The sequence below is a fragment of the Gavialis gangeticus genome, unplaced genomic scaffold (genome assembly GCF_001723915.1).
Source record: "Gavialis gangeticus isolate Ggan-Ray unplaced genomic scaffold, GavGan_comp1, whole genome shotgun sequence".
Lineage (NCBI taxonomy): Eukaryota > Metazoa > Chordata > Crocodylia > Gavialidae > Gavialis > Gavialis gangeticus.
In genome coordinates this window covers 7,559,655-7,575,997 of record NW_017729000.1, presented here as the reverse complement: position 1 = coordinate 7,575,997, position 16,343 = coordinate 7,559,655, and the positions used below count along the sequence as shown (strand labels likewise).

The following is a 16,343-nucleotide window of genomic DNA, read 5'->3' as shown; positions in this document are numbered from 1 at the left end:
TACACAGCCCTTCCCAGACACCTCTTCTGCCTCTACCCAAGCTTCCTTCCAGCTCCTTTCATTCCTAGAGAAGTGGCTCTCTCAGAGCTGTGCAAAGCCTCTGTTTCAAACAAAGTCTCACCTCAAGCTCCTTGTCCTTCTTTTAAGGATGTAGCACACAATGCCTTCTGCTGCAAGGAACAAAGGTCTGATTATGAGATTTCTCTCTGCCTCCCTGCTCCTACAGCTTGAGTTTAGAGTAAGTAGCAATTTGCCCCATAAGTCTGCTTTATGAAACGCCTATCGCAAATGACTACAGGACTTGGAGAAATTCCCCAGTTTCTCTTCATGGGAAGTTTCCATGTGGATCAACTTAAATTTAAAAAAACACAACTATGACATCTAGCGGGCATTTAGTTAAACACATTTGTACTCTGCTGGCCACAAAAAAATTGCTGCTGTCATAGAGAAGTAGGGGTAGAAGGGACCTCCAGAGCTCATCTAATCCAAGCCCTTGCCTGCGGCAGGATCATCCCCATCCAAACCATCCCATACAAACCATTCTCTAAACTCTACATAAGACCACCGCCAACCCTGCCGCAACAGACCCAACCCCTGTAGGCGGCTGGGACTGCATGGGGCAGAAAGAGAGGAGGGCAGTCAGGGCTTCTGGGTCTCGAGTTGCATTTGTGCTTATAGGCACATGAGCAAGGCCCACACTGTTGAATACCACCAATCCTAGGTGCCATTTCAGTGGGATAATCCATATGAATAGGTAAATGGTGTTAATGTTGCGAGTCACTTAACATTGGGCTGAACAGAGCATTCCTAACACAAGGGCAATGGTAAGAAATGGAAAATCCGGCATCTAATAATCCATCTCCTTACTACTCTGCCCAGAGACATGCTCTGCAAGCACAATACAGGGTAGATTTTTTTTTTTTTTAAATCTGATTTTAAAAATTCAAATAGCATCTTTTTTTTTTTTTTTTTTTTTTTTTTTTAAGATAAACCTTTTTGAAAATTCTGACAGTCTATGTGGAGACCTAAATTTACTATATTCTATTAAAATATTTACTCTAAATAAAAAATGCATTGAGGAATACACGCTTGTTGCCAAATATTAAAGAAATCAAACCTCTGAGCTGATGGAAGTCATTGGACAGACACGTGGAAGAAGGGCTTGTTAAAGTGCTAGCCCGGCTTTGTCAAGAGCATACAGAGACTATCTTCCTCACTCCAATGTAGTCAGCTAGTTTAGTTCAATGCATGGTTCACCCAAATGTATGAATCCAGTCTGGAATTACAAAAGCAAGAAAACTATTTTCCTCTGCCAGTTTACGAGGAAAACCTAGAGACAAGAGTAGGAGATCTGTTACTTCTAAAATATTAAAGGCCCTGGTAAGTAGTAACAACCATAACCTCAATTCACTAAGGTTAGTATCTCCTTTTAAAATGAATTTTAATATATTTTTTTCATTCTATATCCAGCATACTTAAAGTAGTTTTTAAACTAAATAAAAATAAATAAATAAAAAATAAATTCTAAAATATTGTTCTTTCTACGTTTTTCATTGAATTTCAGTTGCCACCCAAATGAAGCCTGACATATCACAAAGAAAATGTTTATCACCAATAAGAAATGCATCTTTAGCTATTTTCTAACATAATGCAATATAAACATTAGGAATCTGAATAACACATAATGGTCTATACTGAGTAAATGTGTATCGATATAGTGTAACATCCTGGCAACCAAAAAGAGCTGACAAATTGAGTATGCAAGCTACATTTAGTTGAAAACATGTTAATAGTCACCCACCAGGGAAGATCAGGTTTGATTTCGGAGACGTAATGAAAGAGACAAAACACAATTCCAGTTGACAATTTAAATCACTTTGATTTAACCCAGCCTCCGCAGTAGCATATACAATTAGAAGCTGCCAACTAGCAATGGCAGTCTTCCAGCACCCAGACTTTTCTTCTACTACAACCAGATCAGACACCCCACCCTGTGTCCTGGGCACAAATGCAGCCCTCTCGGGGTCTGTCAAACCTAGGCAAGCTGTCAGAACTGACCACGGTGGGTAGTCATTACGTGTCTCGTCCCCCCCACCCACTGTACATATTCTTGCTACTAGCAGAAGCTGAAAATGATTTGGTTGCTGATGCAGGCCAGACATAACCATTGCCAACACAGCTGTCACAGAAATCCACTGAGCCTAGGGGAGGAGAAGTGGGAGCTATCACAGTTTTTGTAAATTGTGTTGAAAATGGCTGGAGTCTCCTCCTTATTTGCAGCCTGACTGTTTTCAGCACCATATAAGAGCTGCTACTGACAACCACGATCAGCAAGGCAGAAGGGACCAAACTGTTGCTAGCATTTGAGCAAAAGTTGCATCCCATAATCACAGCAGTAGGATCAGGTGGCTGCACACAAACATCTCGGCCTTCGCTTGCAACCTGTGCCCTGGCTAGCCAGCAGCTCTTCCTGCAAATCCCATGTCTTTGTCTGTTTACACTACAATTTGTGACTATAAGACGTGAATGGGTTGCATTGTATGATCTTTTTGTCTGTTAGAGACGACAAGAGAGATGCCAGAACAAGGAAGTGGTATGAGACCAGAATTAGGAAAACAAATCCTACAACGCCTCTGCAGAAACTATTTCAAGCATGTTAAGTTTCAACCACACAGAGCAGCATCTCCAAATTCCTGGAAGAGGTCATTCCAAGAATGATGCGTTCCATCCAAAGGATGTGCGATTAGTCCAAAAATAAGAAACAGTTTCTCAAAACACGGCAGGCTCTTGCAAGCGGATGGTTCAGAACAAAGTTATTCCTCTGCCCTGGGTACAAAAATATACACTTCTTATTTCCATCACTGATCTTTAATTTGGTAGGAAACCAATGCAAACAACCTCTTCGACTTTCTCTCTCTCAGAAAGGCCATTTTGGGGGTGGTTTCTACTGCAGTTTTCTTCCAAGATAAAAACCGACTGTGATGGAGGGTATCCCAACACCACTTGCTAGCAAAGATAATTCATGATCTTCGAGGTCCCTTCCAGCCCTAATGTCTCTGAAATCCATGAAATCTTATTTACTAGGCAGCATGAGGCACTTCTCTTCATCCCAAAAATGTGACGGGGTCCAAAAAGTGAATCCAGGACACAGATCTCATCCCAGAGAGACCAGGTTAGCAGCCATAGTAACACAGCAAATCCTACTGTATTGGCAAACCAGACATTTAAAAAAAAAAATCACAAAGCAAAGTCCAGGGAAAAGAAATGTCCAGTTTAAAAACAAAACAAAAAAACCCCAAAACACTAGATTTTATGTACTGAATGCCATTTTGGGAACTTGGGCTGCTTGTACATGCATGGGGGTTTAATTCAGTTTAGTTCTCCCTAAATTGAAATGGTGAGTTTTTGAAAAAGCTGCTTCAATTTAGGGAGAATGAAACCAGGCAAAACCTCTGTACACCAGGGTGGGGGCCCAATCTTTACCGGGCTCTTTGGTGCCAGGTGGGGAGCAAGCTGCTGGCCAGCTGAGCAGTCCCTGAGCTGCATGGGGGCTCCCCAGGCAGCACCCACCTGCTGACACCCAGCCCAGGCAGTCTCAGGGGTGCCGCAGCCATGGAGGCAAGCACCAGGCCCCCGCACAGCTCAGGCAGGCAGGCTCCGGGAAGCAAAAAAAAAGCAAGCTCAACACTTTTTTTTTTTTTTTTTTTTTTTTTTTTTTTTCCTCCTTCAATGGAGCCTGCCTTCATGGGCTGCTGCTGGATCCTACAGCCCGAGCTGCGCGGGGCCTGCCAAGCCCCAAGCATGTCAGCTTCCAGCGCCCCGTGCACTGTTGCACTTTGTTAGGTAGCAAACTAAAACACCTCGCAAGTGTTTTATCTTGCTACGTACCAAAGACATTTAAAGCAGAATACACCACCAAGCGTGCAAACAGCAACACCATTAAAGTGGAATATGCCACTGAACGTGCAAATGGTGCAAAAGGGCATTTAAGCCACTTTAAAGCCCAATTTTGTGGCGTGTACAAAGGCCACATTATTCATCCTTTCTTGCGCTGCAACTGCATGACTGTTTGCATGAGCAGGATTTCCAGATGCTTTAAAAGTCTTTCTGGTGCATTAAACTAAAACTCCTCGGACACAGCTTAGTTTGGCTCATCAGGAATTAAAGCATCACGTCCATGGATTTGTTGCATGAAAACACAAAGGCACTCAAAGCCCAGCAATGAGCCTCTTTGTCCACCAGATGGCTGTGACTTTTTTGTAGTCCACCCCTTCAAATTGCTTTCGCTTTCAAATTAGTTCCGCTTTCTTTTTTCTTGTGAGGTTTGCCAGTTCCCTGCAGCATGGGCACAGGCACGGGGCAAGGGGCCCTGGGCCGGGAGGGCAGCGCTGGCCAGAGACCAGGCTTAATTCAAAAACCTAATGCATGCGAACACTGATGCAACGCCCCAAAGCTTAATTCAAAAGCCTAGTACATGCAAACACTGATGCAATGCTCCAAAATAAACACAGTTAAATGGTATAAACCTATTTAATTTAATGAGGATTAAAACCTGTGGTGTGTATAGGCACTCTTGATTTCTGAACTCTCGGGGAGTCACTTGTATATGTGGATGGGTGTGTTTCCTGAAATATGCACATGCAGATACAGTCTGCAATGTATGTGTATACCCCAGAATAGGAAATTATTTGGTTCAAATTTTCCCTTCAAAAGAATCCTCAGCAATTTCCCAGATACAGCCCAATTTTAAATTTTGTTAGCAATTCGTTTAAAATCCAGGGGGTGAATATAACACTCACATAATGTGGCAGCTCTGAAGCATTGTCTCTGAAGCATTGAGTCCAGCACAGCAAGCTTCCCCACCAATCTGAATCTGGATAAACTACTTCTAGGAATCAGAAAAGATCATTCTTAATTATTTCCAGTTCAATCCTTGCTGGTCCTTTCCCGACTAGTAAAAACCCTAGTTAGAGTCCATGATGGTGGGGATTCTTATGATGAGGACAGTGGTCCTTGGGGCCACAGGATGGCCAGAGGTCTTGTATGTACATTTCCAAACATCATCTAGCAGGGGGAAAGATCACTGACCTCACAGAATCCACTCTTTGCCCCAGCAATGTATGACGTTGTATACATATAATCCACTGTATGCAGAACACTGGAATAGAGCATAAATTGGTTTTCCTCCTTTGGTTTCTACCATATTTATAACAAACAAAACCCTGAGCATGTCACGCAAGTCTATCAAACTGATTAAGTACAGGGTTTTGGTTCTAACTTCTTGTGAAACCAGAAGGACACAGGCAGCAGTTTTCCAGCAACTCATCTGGTTTACAAGAATCTGATGTGCTTGATGCTGTTACTGAAAAGGTTGAAGACTGAGGGCATGCTTGTGCATGAGAGATGGGAAAGACACCTTTGTATAAACTGTTTGTTCACAACCACACAAATAGCCAAGGGAACTCATGGTCAGAAGACAATACTGGGGCGAACAACTGAGCAGGATTCAAAAGTATTACACATTTATATGAGAAACAAGGATATCCTCCCCAGTGGTACTAGCTAAAGGAAAAAAAGAAGGAATAACTCTCCATTCTCAACCCCCTGGGCAAACAGCCAGATCACCAAATACTTGAGGTTAGGCAGCTATTTCCCATTGGTCATGTTGTTGCACAATTGACAATTGTGGTGGTTTTACACCTTCATTTGAATCACTGGAAATGAGCAACAGCTGGAGATAAGATCAGCCATGGGTCTAATGCAGACAGGGCCGATCTTATGATAAGGTACAGCAGCAATGTCTGCTTTTTCTCAGGCTTGCAGTCACTGCTGCCCTCACTTACTGGAAAGCTGTTCTTCCATCAGAGACACTGAAGTAATTGCCAGGGCATACTAAAAACTAAATCCCATTTCCTTGTATGTGCCTAAATGGCACGTACCCGGCCACTTTTGACATTCTTGTACACTGCAATTCAACTCTGCGCACAAGCCCCACGTGCTCAGTAGGTACACTCAAGAGGACTGTGCTCTGCCTAGAAAAACATGACTACCAGGTGTCAGGTGCAGGAGGAAGTTGGGTTAAAAGGAGAAAGGTCCTCCTCCTTCCCTTCCATTTTACTGCCAGTAGGTCTGATCCTATTTCACCACCGGGCAAAAAAACCTCTCGGAAAACTTGTGTAGGTGGGTGTCCAACCCTGCAGTCACGTGACTGCGTACATACCGTTTAGACGTGCAAAAACAAAACAGGATTATCCTTAACAAAACAGTGTCCTCTGTAGCTTGTGAAAAATGAATGACAGATGCGACTAACCAGTCTTCCTTTCTTCCCTTTCATCCTTTCCCAGTGGACTGATGCACTCAGAAATAGCTTTTGAACAGGCTAGCTCGGGGTGGCTAAAAAAATGGGTCGTTGAGTTAAAAATGCCACCGAGTCAGATGTGCTTGCTGAGTCAGACACTGCGAGCACATTGCCAGATGAGATGCATGTCTAATGCCATTGGGGTCCTTGGTTTTTAAGTTCTTCAGGTCAAAGACCACATCCTTGTGCCTGAAGCCCATCCAGCATGACTAAACTCATTTGATTTCCAAGTTCTCCACTGAACTCCTCACACAGCAGCTCCCAGAAACTCTTCAAAGAAAGGGGCTCATCTCCACTGAATCTGAACTAACCCACTGAATCTGCAAAAGCCTCAGAGAAGTCCTTATGCCAGAAAAAGCCCCAACAAAACTTCAGCTTTATAAAATGTTTTGGAGCTTGATACTTATAGCTTTATTTTTATTTTCCACTTACCACCACAGGTACAATGTCCACAATAACCGTCAGCAGCACTTTCCCTGTAACACTATACTGAGCTCAGTCCCTAGGGTACCACCATGCTCAGAAGGCTGCAAATGCACCTCGCTCTTTTAGCATGGAAGCGTCACCTCTGCAACTCTTCTAAGCATGAGTTACCCAAGACGCAGGAGATTTGAGATGGTTTTTCATACTTCAGTCTCTAGTGGAAGCTCATTCTGGACCCGCTTCCTCCCAGCTCTGGAGAATGCTGCAGTTTTGCCAAGAAGAATGCCTTGACAGGAAATTCTATATTTGAATGGAAAAAGGCAGGCTTTTCACATTTGTGCGAGCAACAGCTGGGGATCTTTACAGTTGTCTCCTGCTCGCTCCAATGGGGAGAAAGAAACAGATTGACCATATAGATAGAGAACTTAACTCAGAGACATTTATGAAACACAGAATGTGTGTGTGAAGCAGTGCCATGATAGTATGTTAAAAGGTTTTTGTTTAGCAGTTGTTTTTAGCTATTCAATAGAAATGGCCTCCTTCGGTCCATTCAAGCAGCACAGCTCCTTGCCCTTAAAAGGTGCGTTAACACCTCTGGGTGTATACACACCTAAGTCAATTTAAAATACGGCAACTTAATTAAGTCGACTTAAGTCACTTTGGAGCGTACACACATACAGCCCTTTGACATAGTGGCAGCTATCTTGTGAGCTAAGTTGACTTCAGGATAACCCACTTCAGCAGTGTATTACCTTGCACCGCTTCTAAGTCAACTGTGCTCCACATACTGGAGGTCTTTAAGAGGAGGTTAGATGTACATCTTGCTGGGGTCAGTTGACCCCAGTACTCTTTCCTACCATGGCAGGGGGTCGGACTAGATGATCTACTCAGGTCCCTTCCGACCCTACCAACTATGAAACTACGTGTGTACGCTCTGACAGCTAAGTTGACTTTAAAAAGTTACGCCAGCTTAACTGTCAGAAAGTTAGTACATGTGTACACAACCTTTGTCTCCATCTTGATTGTTCTTATAAACCTCTTCTTCAGATTTACTGAACATTCAATCTACTTGTTCAAGTCTGAGGGGTCCCTTCCTACAGAGGAGGCTTAAGGTAAAGCTTTCAAGAGCTCCTATGGCCTTTCCATGTTTTTTGCAAGGCACCTCTCACAGCTGTGAGTATAACAGGATGAATAATAGCATGTTATTCATTTAAGTGAATGGGGATCTCTCAAAGCAAAACTAGTGAATTCAGAAATCTGTCCCACTGGGGTCTGGGAATTGTATTCAGATGCCACCAAGCCAGGCCAAACCAACCAGAAGGACCTACACATCTGAAGATAGTCCATTTGTCAAATCCTTATTAAAAGCAAGGCAGTGAAACAGGAGTCTAACCTACTTAGGGAGAGGCTCCTAAAAGGCCCGCAAGATTTTTTTTAAAGCATGAGGGGTAGTCCTTACTGTGTGTGTGCTTTATTTTCAGAAGGATTTTAAAACGCAATCTCTGAGCCTGGTGGACAGTTATGATAATCAAATTATTAGAAAGAAGCACTAAGGATGGACAGGTTACATTTCTGCAAGAAAACCAGAACACACACAGAAATGGTAGTCGAACTGCGTGCCAGCTGTATTGTTTCTTGTACCAGTGTTAAGGAAAAGACTTTCCCAATAATTTTTAACCTGCTTTTGTGCATTTTAACAAATATATTTCAACTATAATTACTAGGTATTCTTACTCTTTTAATTTGCTGTACTCATTATTTCTGGTAATCTGTAATAGGAAGCTATTTTACTTACTTGAAGAGAGGCAACTAAAATAAACACATTTCTAGTTTATCCATATCAATTAATTTTTCCAACAGGAACTTAAGTGTACATAGATTTAAAAAAGAGCCCCTTATCTCCTTAACCTCCAAGTTCTTGTCCTTGAAACAAAAGCGTGGAAGAAACTAGATAGCTTCATTTTAACTGTTGCCCTCTGCTTCCTTTAAAATGTGCAACAGCTGATGTCAGTAATGATAAGAGAGCACAGCAAGCTCTTTTCCATTCATGCAATTTTTCTCACGCCAGACTGGCTACATATAGTGCATCCAAAACAGACTTAACGTGTCTCTTCCATAATCTGTGCAAAGTGAAACACAAAGAGCCTTGTACTTGGAGAATATGCACCAGTTATCTTCTTCCATGCTGAATGACTAATTGCCATGGCTACCACCGCAGAAAATCTTTCAGAGAAGACAGTAACTAATAAAATCATGGACAGTTATACAATGAGCTGGTCCCAAATGTCAGTCAAACTGTACTGAAAAGACACATGGTAGTAGAGAGGTGGTGGCTCCTGGGACTAGGAAGAAGCCCCCACAATAATGCCAGTACACAGTAGACTAGCACACCAACATTAGGCATCACCCATTCCATACAAAAACAGAACTGGAGACTGAAACAAGATCCAGGTTCCAACAAAATGGACTATTCCCAAGTATTTGAAAAGCTTCAAACAGCTGTGGCGAGGACGAAAACTCCCACAGTCCAGGGTAAGAGAGAAGCAGATGCAAGAAAACAAGTTCTCTTATATAACAGGAACAGAACAGGCTCTTCTGCAAAACCCTTAGGGCATGAATAGCACTGGCCGAGTTTCCTAGACTCGCTCCTTGTGTGAAATTATGTTTGAAGAAAATCCAGCTTCAAGGTATTTAGTTAGGTCTACCTGCCTGGAAGAGTCTCAAGAAACTAACACAGCCACAGACAGTGTTTTAGGGCTCCAGGAAAACTTGGGATATACCCCCATGGACAGAGGTGACATCTCTTTCCCTGCCGATGATTTTTCAGCAAATTCATCCTCACTGCAGCATCACCTTGCCAAACTAAAGAAGCAGATGTCCAGACAGAAGACAGACTATGAATCTAAAATTACAAGGTAAAGATTTTTAATATCATGACCTTTTCAGGGCAAGGACTACCTGCTCATTTGTACATTGCCTAGCACTCCAGATACCTGCCTGGGATCCTTCAAACTACTGGAATTAATAGACACAATGATGGCCCATAAGTTTCACTGTGAATGTTTCTCACTTCAGTATCCAGTATTTACAAGGGAGCAGGGTTTGACTCAGCACCACAAGGGTTATTTTAATGTCCTTTATTTAAAGTTAACAGAAACCACTATCGGTGGGTCAGATTAAAAGTTTCAAAACATTTGTACTTTGTTTGAAAAACTGTGAAGTCTACTGTGGATTTTTTGCTGTCGCTCTCAGTGGTGGTAGGCACAGTACTTTAGGAAGAGACCTGCTGACTTAGGACTAATACTAATACTAAGCACTGACAAAGTGATTTACAATCATTAAAATATTAATCTCCATAGTAGCCCAAAGAGGCTGGCAAGAACGGTCCTCAATTTTCAGGCATGGAAACTGAATAAGGAAACGATTTGCGCTAGACTGTTTTGTGTGTCAAAGACAGACCTGACATAAGAACACAGCAGCTCCCAGCTCCCTGTTCCATATGAAGGCAACTAAATAATAGTGCTTGTCTGCTAACATACAAAATGCTCCCTTATTCTAACTATTATATCTAAGATGTCAGGCAGTCCGTTACCCAAATAGCATATTCGTTTTAATAAACTGCAAATGGGGATATGCACGTGCCCTCAAAGTTAAGAGAACACGTATAAACAGCTCAACACTGAAGATTTTTTGGATGTTTCTGATTTACACAGGCCAGTCCCACTTTTTAAGGAGCTCTTCATTTATTCCTTCTTACTGAATTTCCTGCCTGCTCCAAAAGGACAACCCAATGAAGACAGAACTAGTACCAGTTAAAAGATAGAAAATGTTGCCCTGTTTTGTGCAGGTTTATTATAACAATTAAAAAAAGAAGACAGCTTGGATGAATGTTACAGGCCTTGCATACATAAGCATTTAAGTTGTGCAATTTACAGATGAAGTAAGGGATTGGTGGGAAAATAAGGGACCTGTTTCTCATTCTTTAATCTTAATTATGTTTTGCCAAAAATCTTCCTTGCAGTTTCAAACTGATATTCCCATTCGCTCTCCTCAAAACTGCTGAATTGCTGTTGAACAGATAGACCACTAGTATTCAACTGCAGAAGCCTCACATGTTAAACATTGTGGTTTCCAGCTATACGAATAGCAGAAAACACAAAAAACAGCAGAGCTTAAAGCAGCAGAAAGGCTGCATGGTTAAACACCCAAAAATCTGAAAAAAACATTTTGGTTTCTAGGTATTTCCAAAATATTTTTTTCAGCCTTAGACAGACAGGGCATGCTAGGGTCTTGACTACTTGTGTTCCACAGTGGTTTGTATATAAGCTCTTTGTGAAAAATGTAGTCTGCCTTATAACCCCTCCCTGACAACTTTTATTAGTGGAATGGCATTTATGGTATAAATTCAAGAATTTGAGCCGCTCATGTTGGTGATGTATGAGAGTGCTTTTTATGTCATTCCTCAGGACATACAAGGATTAGAATACAAAAGTGAGAATGCCATTTATCTTTCAAAATGAAACGGACACACAACTTGTGAGCAGAACATTAATGCCCTGAGCCGCAGAAACGGGACAGATCATGAGAACGATGACCTGTCTGAATGGGAAAGAACATTAGCAAGGCATTGAAGGGTGATATAAGCCAGCCTTCTTTGGAGACACTAAGTGCCTCTCCACGTGCTTCTATTTATAGTACCACGTGGTGAAAACTGGTTTTAAAAAATGGCTTTATCAGGAAAGAGAGACAGGAAAAGAGTACTCTAAATTACAATGTCTGTCTTTCAAACAGCTTGGAGCAGCGGAACAAAGAGCTGCAGTTGGAGATTAAGGATCTTCATTCAAAACTGAGGCAGCAACGGAAGTGGTACAGTCTGGTGGAGATTAAAATGCGAAATGCAGAGAGAGCCAGGGAAGATGCAGAGAAAAGAAATGAAATGCTCCAGCGGGAGATGGAGGAGTTCTTCGATACATTTGGGGAATTAACAAATGAAGTAAAGAAGACGGAACAAATTATTCAAAGTTTCTAAAACAACGAACGGGACCAGAGTTGACATTTGACTACAATTATTCCCCTTTCAATGTAATGAGAGTCCCAACAGCAAAAATAAGTTTGATAATACAAAGTAACAAATTAAACTATTTATCTAAGAGATGATACAATCTTAGTAATTTATAAATAAGCTAGCAATGCTAGCTCCTCTTTCAAAGTAAATAGTTCCTCTTTCAACAATGTACACTGCAATTTGAAAGTCAGTGTTAAAAATAATTCCATTCCAATTGCCTACTCATCCAAAAATATCCATTTTTTAAAACATGTTATATGTGTTCAAGACAATCCAAAACTGCAATTAAGGTGGCACATTAATAAAAGTTACTACCAAACTAAATAGAAAAAAAATCTTTATCATTTGAGCTAGGGCAGAAAAGAGCTGATGACATTTCACGGTCTATCTATTTGTCTCCCTCTGAAGTAGCTGACAAGACAGCCTTATTATAGCTGCATTTATAAATTGCGAGTAGGTTCTCCAGTTCCTTGAATCATCATTAATTAGTGAGTAAACAAAATCAATTTAAATTAATGTCTCTGAAGACTTCTAACACTTGTATTTTCCTAATGGAAAACCAAAACAATAATCAATAATGTGTGTCTTGAACACAAAGATAACTCAGACTCTGTTTATTAGAGTATAATCAATAAACACTAATAATCATTGTGATTGTCTGTTTGTTCATCTTAGCCAAAAGGGAGAAGTGAATACAAAAACACATGGTAGCTACCAAATAACAGCAAAGCTGGACTCCCATACTGCAGTGCAGACACTGTTTGCATTCCTCCACCTCCACTGAAGCCACATAACACAAATATAATTCTCTATGCAGAAGTGGAGGAAAAAAACTTCAACCTCTTTTTGATAAATTGGTAACAATGGAGAGAGAGAAAATTCTCCCTTTGTAACATCAGTTGTCCATTTTCTTAAGGAAATGTGGATCATATAAAACAAGCCTCCTTAATTTACAAAAATACATTCAGTCAACTAATTAGCGTACTTGGTAAAATACAAAGGCATCTATTGGCGTCTACTGTTCAGCTCTCAATTTATGCCATGTACAGATTGAACCAATAGAAAATACAGTTCTTACTGACAGACACAAGTACTTTAAGAAGCGCAGATCCCGAGTTGCTCATTATGGTCCCTATGCAAAACATGTCATTTTGTTCACACTTGAAGCATTTTCCTGAATAGTGACAGAATTATGTGTTTTGCCTAAAACATGTGCTTATACTTTGCTTAACACTGGAACCCACAATCCTACTTACACACAGACCCACACTGAGTGCAGGGTGATGTTCACACTTAAGTGTCACTGCGACGTCCATTCGTGTTTTCATTATCGTGTCCTTTAGGCTCCAACACTTTTCTCGAAACATACTTCTCCTCCCTCCTAGAGACGATATTTCTGAAAGCTTCAAAAACCATGTTGAGGAGTTACAGAGTGAAAAAGTGTACTACTATGAAGGTAGAAAAAAAGTGCAACTTAGTTAGAAGCATTTATAGATGGAGGCAGTAAATTTGGGGTAACATCAGAGACAAATCTTATGGCAATAGATCTGAGAGTTTTGGTAACAAGAAAACGGGTTCAACTTGATTATGCCATTAACGGCTTAAAAAAAAACAAACAAAACACAAGGTCTTCCTTTACTTGCTCATATATTAGATCAAATTTTATTTTTAACACGTACAAGATGTTTGGTAGAGGTGCAAATAGATCGAGTCACTGCACCATTCACCTGCTGCCTCACGCTAGGAGACGTTATTATATGCACTGAATGCCATGAGGTATGGGCTGTCACCACTCTTCACAGGGCACAATGGAGAGGCTGTGACAATCAAAATACTTTTAAATAAACCAACAAACAAGATTTTTCTTTGGAAGCAGAGGTCACAAATTGTCAGCTGGATGGGCTCTGTAAACTGGGACAGTTTCAGGTAGATGGTGCTCTTTCTTCTTGGACAATCCAGCTGAGATCAGGTGTAAGCTGCCAGTGCAGAACATCTTGCAAAAGCTTGTCTTCACTCTCCATGATGGCTACGGCCTGCTTTGCTCAATTCACGTATCTCCCTCTATACTCAAAACTTCACCCAGTGAATCAAAAGCACTGCAGGCCCTTCTCCATGAGCACAAAATAGGCTGTCCAATCCAGTCCAAATGTGTAAGTCAGTGCTCTCAGTCATGCCCAACGAACAGGGCACTGCACACTTTCCTCTATTGAAAAAAAAAATTCAGCGTGCACGCTCTAGTCGTTGGCAGCACCGCTGGCTGCTGTTGTATCATGGTGCTCCAGCTGATCAGAAAAAAAAAATGCGTACGAGGAATTTCTTTTTAAAATCTCTTTCACTTTGATCTCACACTATTCATTTCCCTTTTGAGTGTTTGTGACTACTAGCTAACTGAGAGCTAAAACACCTTATGATTCAGTATCACTGGATGCACATACTTTTTTTACTCTGAGGTTGCACATTTATGTTGGGGTGTCAAAGATGGAAAGCATTAGACAAAGATGTCACTTTGGAGTAAATGAAAAAGACTTCTCGCATACTGTAAGTTCACATATTTATTTGAAATTTTACAGTGGCTTTAAGATGTTTTAAGATAAGACTTCTGGAAAGAAAAGAAACTTAGAAAACCAAATTTTAGATGAAGATATAGCTAGCACTGCAGAGTTAGCTACTGACAACATTCCTTATGAAAATCCTTCCTTGAATTCTAGCTTCCTTGAATCAGCTGGAGAACAAGAAAGCATGACTCCTGTCTGTAAAAAAGACACAAACCTTCTAATCTTCTTGAAATCAAAGTCCAGCATCAGACAAAATAGCCACTGCCATTACACGGAACGTTTTCCTATTGCACAAGCATCAAGAATGAAATATGGCAATCAAAGCCTAGTTTAGTAGGCAAAATAGGCCACTTTATGTATCTATATAGTCAGACTTCAAAAACACATTTCTTCTGAAATCACATACCATATTGTAATTAAATTAAAGGCCATAAACTCTGAACAACGTGTTAGGGCTTGATGCTATTTTTTGTGATATTTGGTAAACACAAATGATGGGAAGGGCATAAAACACACTTTGGAGGAAGTGAACACTTAAAAAAAAACTGTAAGCTTTTGAAAAAAAATCCTAAAGAATTTAAGAGGTTTTAAAATATGATTAGGCAAAGTTAAAACATCTACACATTAAACACCTGACAGAGAGCAGTCTCATGAAAATTACACCTACTCAAATTAAGCAAAACTCAAACAAGATTAAAGAAGTTGTGACAAACTAGAAAAATCCATAAAACTCTGTTAAGGCTGATATTTCACCATCAACTCATGTTGAGGAGTATCGGTCATTTTCTATAATGGCACAACTTACAGAAAAACATGATGATAAATGAATTTCTCTGGACTCAATGGTTTGTGTTAAAAACCATTTAGTCACTATATTATATTTAATTGATATCTTCGCTTTCCTGAACAAAAATTATTTCTAGGAAGCCTGTAAAATCCTTAATATTTATCCTATGGACCAGAAAGGGTTTGCTGTATACAGCAAGTCATATTGTGGTAAGTGTATGTTATTTATTTAAACATCTCACTTACATGAGATCGGCAGATCTACCAGCATGTAAGTTGGCCTTTCAAAGAAAAAAAATGTTATGTATTGCTAGGTTCTTGGGGGACTTTTTAAAGGGATTTTAGTTACCCAATAAACTAATGGCTCCAAAGAAGCAGTAACCTACCATGGAAATTTTAAGCATCCTATAAGAATTTATATGAATTTTTTGTTTGAAAACATTGAAAATGCACATTATCCATCTTACAAAGTTTAAGCTGCCAGCCATTTAAAAAAATATACATATCAAAACTGACAACCATATTGCTAATCGCCTTCCAATTTTCCTTTAAAAAATTAGCACCAATCTAAGCATCTGAAATTCATAAAAAAACTGTGCACTCGCTTTTTAAAAATTACCAATTATTTTGTAGAAGACAGCAGTGAGTGTGGTACAGTGTTATTAGTCAGTGTCATTACTCAAAAACATGCAAAGCATCAATGTTTCAGCTAGCCTGCCTTGAGCAGGCTATGTTTGAACAGAAAATAAGGCTCTAGTTTGATCAAATTGTTCCTTGCTTTTGTTACATTACAGAAGATGAAGTGCTGTACGAAGGGCCTGATCCTGTAAAGGTGTGCATGTGTGTGCACGTGTGAATAGCCCACTGGAGGAATCGGGGCCTAACGACTAATTAATCTCTGTGGAGCAGGAACTGACTTGTTAACATGTGTTTGTAGAGCAGCTCTCATATGAAACCCCAGTGCTGGCGGGGGTGTCAAAGCATTAGCGTAATTTAAATACTGAATAGCAAGAACTAACTTCAGAAGAATAGTTATGGATCAATAACAAATTCTGGTTTCAATAAAAGGACCTGATGTTTTTCACTGATCCTGATATTAGAACCAATCAACTCTACAATCTATATAAGCAAACACACTGCTAATCTAACTATTTTA

At 40.4% G+C, this 16,343-nt stretch overlaps 1 protein-coding gene across 1 annotated transcript; it reads left to right on the top strand.

The window, feature by feature from the left end:
- The first annotated feature begins 8,924 nt into the window (after positions 1-8,924).
- LOC109289916 (rho GTPase-activating protein 24-like) lies at positions 8,925-12,500 on the top strand. The gene is made up of 2 exons (XM_019506196.1): positions 8,925-9,696; positions 11,573-12,500. Exons 1-2 carry the CDS (start codon positions 9,443-9,445, stop codon positions 11,808-11,810), a joined length of 492 nt encoding a protein of 163 aa, XP_019361741.1. The 5' UTR covers positions 8,925-9,442; the 3' UTR covers positions 11,811-12,500.
- The last annotated feature ends 3,843 nt before the right edge of the window (positions 12,501-16,343 follow it).

Excerpts from the sequence above, each read along its gene's own strand:
- LOC109289916 (XM_019506196.1), top strand. The coding sequence starts at position 9,443 with ATGTTTGAAGAAAATCCAGCTTCAAGGTATTTAGTTAGGTCTACCTGC. Across the intron at positions 9,697-11,572 it reads TATGAATCTAAAATTACAAG|CTTGGAGCAGCGGAACAAAG; the intron begins GTAAAGATTTTT and ends TCTTTCAAACAG.